General features: G+C 37.2%; 1 protein-coding gene across 1 annotated transcript; it reads left to right on the plus strand.

The window, feature by feature from the left end:
• The first annotated feature begins 7,344 nt into the window (after positions 1 to 7,344).
• LOC127123788 (uncharacterized) lies at positions 7,345 to 8,630 on the plus strand. Its single transcript, XM_051053976.1, has 2 exons — positions 7,345 to 7,464; positions 7,749 to 8,630. The coding sequence occupies exons 1-2, from the start codon at positions 7,345 to 7,347 to the stop codon at positions 8,628 to 8,630; spliced, it is 1,002 nt and encodes a 333-aa protein (XP_050909933.1).
• Positions 8,631 to 8,909: the final 279 nt, after the last annotated feature.

Below are 8,909 nucleotides of genomic sequence, written 5' to 3' on the forward strand. Positions count from 1 at the left end.
ATATGCTCTGGCAAATAAGATAACACTCATCCTCCTTGAGGAACCAATAAACCCTAATTGAAGCACAAACCTCAGATGATTAGTGATCAATTTATGAGACCCTCATGTTAGACGGTGTGGCTAGTGATCGAGAGGGGGGGTGAATAGATCACCTCTTTGAAATTTAACGGATTTGAAATTTTATCAGAGTTTTCAAAGTTGGCGGAAAAATCAGTCCCGAATCGACTTCCGTCTATTCTGAACCGCTACTAGAAAGCCGGACACACAAGTTTAATTGCTGGATTTTAATGAGAATGACAGAAACAATTCACACCAGAATTTTAACTAATTGAATGCACTTATCATTAAAGTCTATTTCCAATGAATAAAATCTAGCTAACCGTTTTGTCAAACAGTTGGTGTGTATGTGATCGATGATAAACAACAATGGAGTTTAATTAAAAGTTTTCTTGCCACTGCTGTCTTGCAACAGGAACAATCACCACACACTAACTGAAATTCCGAAAACAGTTTTAAAACGTAAAGAGGAGTAAGGTAAGAATACGATACGCAGAGATTTGGTAAGGAAGTTCCCCACGTCGTCCTCGCGTGTGGGTACGTCTCCCTCTCAATTTCAAATGAAATTGAGAACTTTGATTATCAATTTTTGCCGAATCCGTTGATACAAGGTTATGATACAACGACAGAATTCTAAACTCTAAGAACCTCTTCTTGTATGAACCTTCACTTGATCTGAGCACGATCAAGATTTTCCTGCACGAAATTGCAAACAATTCACCGGTTCCACGACCTGCTTGCGAAATCCCCCGATTTCCAAACGCAACGCTGCGACTGAATATGTTCTGCAAACGTGACTCCCAAACCCTCAAGAACACTCCAGTTCTTGAAGGACAAACCAGTAGGTTTTTCCTAGAAACCCCCTTCAATCTTCAACTCAGCTAGATCCTCGATCGTTCCACTGCAAACCACAGCTAGATCCTTGATCGTACCACTGAATGTTATCTCGATGCTTCTTTAATCCAAAGAACAAGAATGGTTATGTGTAAATGTTCTTGAAGAAAAGTGATTGAGAAGATGAAGAAGATGAAGTCTCTTTCAGGTTTCTAATTGCTCTCAAACAATTGCTCCAACACTGCTTTTGATCTTGTGTTCAATTGTTTTCCCTCAATGAATTCGTGACTTGCACTGCTGTTATAACCTGTCTTATATATGCTGCAAAACAGTTACTGTTATACCACAAAACAGCTTTATGTATTGATACATAAGAGTGTGCATCGATGCGTACTGTAAGATATGTGAAATTTTGGTGAAATTGATTAATCATGTATCGATGCAAAAGTCGTGTGTATCGATACATGTGATTATTTCACTAGTATGTATCGATGCCTGATGCGTATGTATTGATACACAGGCTGTTTCAATTAGTCATGTATCGATGCAGGGATCGTGTGGATCGATGCATAGAGTCTTTTGCTTTTCATGTATTGATGCATGACTCGTATGCATCGATGCATACTGAACAAAAATGTTTTGTGATTTATCACATGCTGTATGTATCGATGCAGAGGCTTATGTATTGATGCATACTGACACAAAATGCATTTTAATTGTTATTTTAAGGAAAGTATCAATGTAGGTCTATATGTATAGTTATGCAACAATAGAGTGGGATGAAAAACATAATAAAACACAAATGTATCATGTAATGTAATGCACAACCAACATTTGGATGATGATCACACAATTTGCTATCATTAAAAATTAATTCAAGGTAAAGAATTTTCTCACACCTCAGGCTTGAATCTTTTAACCTCTCTATCTTCTGAGAAAGACCTAGGAGGATGACTTGCTTATTTCACATGATATGCAAAGATGTAATGCCTAATGTCCTAAAAATGAGATGCAATATGCTAAGCTAGTCCCAAGAGAGGAGGGCAAATTTTGAGGTGTTACAATATCTCCTGATTCAAGCCTAATGAATGAAGGGTAAAGAGGATGCCAAGGTGTGATCCCAAAACCAATGCACATGATGAGATAACATGAGGGATCTTAGGGTCAAAATTGGGGTCTTACACAATCTGATCCCGGTGATGCTCATTGGGTAGCTATCAAGAATATCCTTAAGTATTTGAGAAGGACTAATGACTCATTCTTGATATATGGAGGTCATGAAGAGCTTGTTTTAATTGGATACACCGACGCCAACTTTCAGACAGATAAGGATGACTTTAGATCACAATCTGGTTATGTGTTATGCTTAAACAATGGAACTATGAGCTGGAAAAGTTCAAAGCAAGATACTGTTGCTGATTCTACAACCGAGGTCGAGTATATTGTTGCCTCAAGTGCGGAAAAGGAAGTTGTTTGAATCAAAAAGTTCATTAGTGAACTTGGCATATATCCTAGCATTGTGGATCCCATTAATCTCAATTGTGATAACAATGGTGCTATCGCACAAGCTAAGGAGCCTAGATCTCACCAATGATCCAAACACATACTTAGACGTTATCACCTCATTTGAGAGATAATAGATAGAGGAGATGTGAAAATATGAAAAGTACCTACACTTGAAAATATTGTTGACCCACTAACAAAGCCTCTTGTGTAGCAGAAGCATGATGGCCATACTAGATCTATGGGTATTAGGGGTATGCCTGATTGGCTCTAGTGCTAGTGGGAGATTGTTGGTGTAAGCCCTAGAGGCCAATACTTTAGGTACATGTATCTAATTATTTATTAATAGTAAAAGGCTTTTTCTTTATTATGTTTGTTTAATAACGTCCCTAAAATAGCTAGTCCGTTTAAGTATCAAGTGTGACTTAATCATGAGATCCCATTAAACATAAGGACATTATTCTTACAGTATCTTTAGTTGAGCTTTATTGTGAAGTGGGATAACATTAAAGCATTAAGACTATTATGTATATAGACTGATTATCACATCTCATGGATCATGGATAAGGAGTTATCAAGTCTTAAACATGGGTATGAATATTATAAGTAATATTTATACTAGATTGACCCGCTATGAGAATACTACATAGAATGTTATGCAAAGTGTCATAAGTTATTCTCATGGTGATAGTGGTGTATACCACCCTTTGACCTGAAACCACTATGGACCCTAGATGTAAAGTCTAGTGCTTTATTGCTGATCAAACATTGTCCTCGTAACTAGATGATCATAAAGGCAGTTGATGGGTACTCAACGAAGCATGCTGAGGGATATGAGTGACCTAGATGGAATTTTTCCATCCTACATAACAGGATAAATGCCTAAGGGCCTAATATTGAACTGGACAAGGATGACACGGTCTATGCCTTGTGTTTAATATAGACATAAGGGAAAAAAAGGTAATTGTACACACAAGTATTATCACAAAAAAAGGATTTCTCAGATCACATGACATTTTCGTGTCTTGGGTAACCATGATGTGTTGCTAGATACCGCTCACTATTTATTATGTTAAATACGTGATTTAATATAATTGCCAATATCACGAAAGCCTATAGGGTCACACACAAAAGGACGAATTGATGAGAGATATAGTAAATAAGGAACACCGTAAGATATAGTACACTTAAGTGAATTGTAGAACATCGTAAGGTATGATGCACTTAAGTAGAATACGAAATATGATAAGGTACCGCACACTTAAGTGATTTTCGGTATACCATAAGATATGGGCCATATATACTTATGTGGGCTTTTAGCTTGCAGTCGGCACAAGTGGTTCTATAAATAGAACCCTTGTGCAGAAGCATTTCACTTGATGAAATTTCGTTTCTCTCTCTCTCTCTCTCTCCCTCTCTCTCTTTGTGTGTGTGTGTGTTTGTATGTGTCACTCAAAGCCTTCATTCGTAGCAGTTACCACTGAGACTGAAGGAATATGTTTGTATGGACTGAGTAGAGGCGTTGTCATCATTCAACTCTCGTGATCACTCCTTAGATATGCATCAAAAGTTTTAATTACCACAAGAGGTAACAATTTCTATCACTGATCATGCCTATTCGTAAGGATCACTAAAGGATTTTTTTTTAATTTCCGATGCATTTTGGATCGTAATTTTCCTTCATAATCACCTTCTCTAGGTTAAACACCCATCTCTGAACCATACCCCCCTCTTTGGGTTAATCACCTTCTCATGGTTAAAACCCATTTCATGCATGTTTTCCTTGTGAGTCTCAGGCTTAGGAAATCCCCTTCATGCATGTTTTCCTTATAAGACTTGGGCTTAGGCAAACCCTCTTATTCTCATGCATGTCTGCCTTATGAGACCCAGACTTAGGCAAAACCCCTTTTCTTTTTTGTTTACCTTGTGAGACCAATGCTTAGGTAAAAAAAATTCATGCATGTTTGTCTTGTGAGACCATCGCTTAGACAGACCATTTCATGCATGCTTGCCTTGTGAGACTCAGGCTTAGGCAAGCTCTCTTCATGCATGTTTTCCTCGTGAGACCCATGTTTAGGGAAACCCCTCCTTCTCATGCATGTCTGCCTTGTAAGACTCAGGCTTATGCAAACCCCCTCTTTGTAGGTCTTGATCCTTGAATCTAGGCAAAATCTTACAACTCTACATTGTCTAATCACCATTTATTGGTTAATTGCAACACTCCTGGTTCAGACACCGCTTTATGGGTTCAAGCAACACACTCCTGGTCCAAATAACATCCAAACAACACCTTCACCATCTCACAAATCTTTCCCAATTTATTCACAAATTGTTTTCAATTCAATTCAATCACAAACTCTTTTCAAACTAGACAACTTTCTTTCCATAAAAAACTGTTATAATTTGTTCCTTAGCAGTCAGACTAAAATCTTAGAGAATTCGAACGAGGATCAAAATCAACTAAGGTCAAACACTTCTAGGATACGGTTATAGCATTGTTCCCTAAAATCAACCAAGAAATACTTATTTTCTATCATGAAGTGCAGAGCTCTGATTTTCTCATTGAACTATGAGAATACGTAGGCACGAGGGTTTGAATCCTTGGCTAGCACATTAATTAATAAATTATTTTCCCCCCTTAATTAAAATCAATCACAAGTAACCTTTAGATAATAACACCCATATATGCAAAGAACAATCAAAACGGTTCCCGTTAAGTATAACGAATGTGAGGGATGCTAATACATTTCCTTTACATAACCAACTTCCTTACCCTTTTTTCTCTTCCCCTTGGGTTTTATCGATATTTTCCCTTTCCTTTGGAAAAAATAAAGTTCGGTGGCGACTCTATTGTATTTTGAGCGTGCGATGCGCTTGGGTATTTTTTGGGGCGCGACATGGAGCAATAGGGACTTAGTGAAAATCAGGTGAAACGGGGAGCAAAAACGTGCAACTATTAGAATAATCACACGTAGCATCGCGTGTGCGATAGGGAAATAAAAGTTGCATCGTGTGCGCGATGCAGGTCATCACGCGCATGATGACCTCTTTTTCTTGGCTTTTCTGTTGTACTCTGGTCCATTCTGAAGGCTTTTTAAGGGGAATTTTAGTACTTTTTCAAGGGTTATGAATTTTTGCACCAAGATGATGATTTACAGCAGTAGAAGGCGCATTTTGAGAGCATTTTAAAGGCATTGGAGGAAAATTTTTCAAGGGAATTCTTATGCAAACCTATTATTCTTATTTTGGTATTGTAATTTGAATCATGATTAGCTAATTCTCTTTAGGTTAGGTTGTGTTTGGTGAACATATTTTGATATTGTTGGGACATATGTTTGATTTGATATTGCATGAGTAATTTAATCTATAGTTCTATTCAATTGCATCTTATTCTTAATGCTTTTTATGCGAGATACTTTTCTAATATGATTTTTGGCACAAAAGGAATACTGACCATTAGTGTATATGTTGGACCTAGGGAAATTGTTATGCTTATGCTGGTTGAATAGGGATAGGAGACCCTGAGTAATGGCTTAGGAATTAACGCTCTATCGCATTGCCTAATCTTACTTACGTTGGTGGACTAGGGATAGAAAACTCCGAGTATTGATTAGGGAGCTATACCGCAAGGGATTGGGTATAACGATTTTGTTAGTTCGTCATGGGATTATAGTGACAATATCATTCATCTAATGCATCAAACATCAACAATAGTCAAATAGGGGGTTCTGCACATAACCCGACCACTTTCTTCTTATTGTCAAACAACTTTATTTTCTTTTTGCATTTGAACCTGAAACCCCTCCCCCACCCCCAATTTACTATTTTATACGCATTGCAAAAAATTGTCTTGTTAAATAGTAGTCCCTATGGATTTGATCTTATTTTATTACTGCGACATTATCAGAACACTTGTCGATGAGTCATCAAGTTTTTGGCGTTGTTGTCGGGGACTGTTGATAATTTAAACAAGGTAATGCTTGGTGATAAGTTTGTTTATTTAGTTTTTTTTTTGTTTTTATTTTCATTAATTACCGTACTACTCAGGATCGACAGTGACACCGTTTGATCCAGAAGTTGAAAGGATTGCATGTGCTATCAGAAGAACAATTAGATAAGCAACTCTAGCTCAAAGGATCTTAGTTAAAGACAATCCACTAATCTCTTAAGACGCTGGATTGATCTCTAGAGGGTTTGTACCGACAAACCCAACTAACTCTGATATACAAAACTATGTACTTTCAGGTCTCAGAGACAATCTGTTTGACGAGAACGCAACTAGAGATCTGTGGGAACATCTTGCTCGCTTCTACGAAATAGATTTGATGTGTAAACCAACCGAGATCACGGAAGACCAAGTCAAGCTAATGTTGTTTGGTTTCTTGCTAATTGGAAGAGCTAAAGATTGGTTACTTTTCCTTCCAAATGGAACTATTTAGACATGGAAAGAGCTGGAGGATAAATTCTTAGAGAGATTCTTCGCCACCACTTAGTTTTCTGAGCAAAGTGCAGAAATTACAAATTTTGAGCAACAAGAAACATAATCTCTATATGAGTAATGGGAAAGTTTAAAACCTTTATTGCCCATGTGCACAAATCATATTATGAACAACATGAAGCAACTGCAAAGTTTTATCAAAGGTCTCAAGAGTCAGACGTGCATGCTGTTAGATACTTTTGCGAGAGGCACGATCAGATCAATGACCGAACCACAAGTTAAATACCTAATTGAAAAGATGTGCTTAAATGAGTACCATTTAAAGAGCGACAAGTCAGTAAAAATTGAAACTGTAGGCACACCCTAAGGTATGTTAGGTGTTGATACTCAAACTTCACTTTTAGCCCAAACTGAATTATTAAACAAAAAGCTAGCTGAAAGCAGCTTGGGTAGGGCTAACGTGAGTTAGGTACGAGCACTTAGGTGTGATTTCTATGGTGAGGGACATGAAAATGGAAGATGCTCTTTGGAAGGATCTAGTGAAGAGGCTAAATTTCCTAATTTCCAGAGAAATAACCCTTATTCCAACACCTACAATCCCAGATGGAAAGATCACCCGAATTTTAGATGGAGTAATAACTAGGATTCATGTGCAAATCAAGGGATTCAACAAGGTCAACAAGATCCTATCCAAAGGAAACCTTCAAAATTGGAAGAGACCCTGCAAAACTTTATCCAAGCAACTCAAAGTAGCTTTACTCAGGTAGACAAGCAACATGAAACAATGAGCAAGAACCATGATACATCCATAAAAAATTTGGAAGTACAAATTGGTCAGCTATCTAGATAAATAGCTGCCTTACATGGCTTAAGTGGAATATTTATAAGTAATACTGTAGATAATCCTAAAAATTAGTCTTTCAAAGATGTAGAAACAAGTTTCGAGCTGATCACCAACAGAGGTGAAAATGAAATAGTGGAAGAGGATTTGATGGAAAAGGAAGAATTGATGACTGAAAGAGAGGAAAGTAAAAATCAGGGTGACCAAGAGGAGATAGGAGCCACCATTGAACAATTAATAGATAAAAACTCCTCATGGAGAAGGACTAAGAAGCAGATTCTTAATTATCCCAATCCAGAACTACCTGATTACATCAAACCGCCTTATCTTATAATTAAGAAGAAACCATTACAGGAAGATGAGGTAAAATTGTTTACAAAGTTTAAAGAGATGTTGGCTACATTTCAAGTAAGTATCTCGTTTCACGAAATTTTAGAACTAATTCCCAAGTTTGCTAAATTCATGTTGGCATTGCTAAAGGATACAAAGCCAAAGTTGGTCAAAGAACAGGTGAACATGATAGAAAAAGATGAGACGGCAGTGCCTCAATCATTTCCACCAAAGATGACTGATCTAGGAAAGTTCACCATCGCTTGTACAAGTGGTGGAGTAAAGATCCCACACACTTTATGTCATTTATGGTCCAATATCAATGTCATGCTGATGAATAAGTTTAAAGAATTGAAATTGGGAGAGACCATACCGAGTAATATGACTCTCACTTTAGCTGATTCATCTATTACTCATCTGCTTGGTATCGTACAAGACGTGTTAGTGCATGTCGATGGTTTAGTCTTTCCTGCATATTTTATAGTAACTGACATGAAAGGAGATTCAAGAAGGTTAGTTATTCTCAGATGCCCATTCTTGGCAATCGGGAAAGCTTTAATAGATGTGGAAACATGTGAAATTGTCTTGAAGTTCAACAAGGAAAAGGTGATGTTTAATGTGTATTGATCAGTCACCATTTTTGTTAGTTTTATTGTCATTTGAATGCCAAAAGAAGGTGAATTATTGTAAGTTTAGGTAGTAGATTAAGCATATTTTAGTAGGTTTTCATCATATATTGATATGTTAAGGATTTAACGATTCCGAGGTAGTGTTTCATGTGTTTATAGGTCTGAAAGATCGAGAGGAGTTGGAATAGAGAAAAAATCGGACAAAAATGCATGAGTAGAAGAAAAAGAGATAAAATTGCACATCTCCTGCCCATAAGCGTATGAGGGATCTCATATG

Source organism: Lathyrus oleraceus, chromosome 2 (assembly GCF_024323335.1).
Source record: "Lathyrus oleraceus cultivar Zhongwan6 chromosome 2, CAAS_Psat_ZW6_1.0, whole genome shotgun sequence".
Taxonomy (NCBI): domain Eukaryota; kingdom Viridiplantae; phylum Streptophyta; class Magnoliopsida; order Fabales; family Fabaceae; genus Lathyrus; species Lathyrus oleraceus.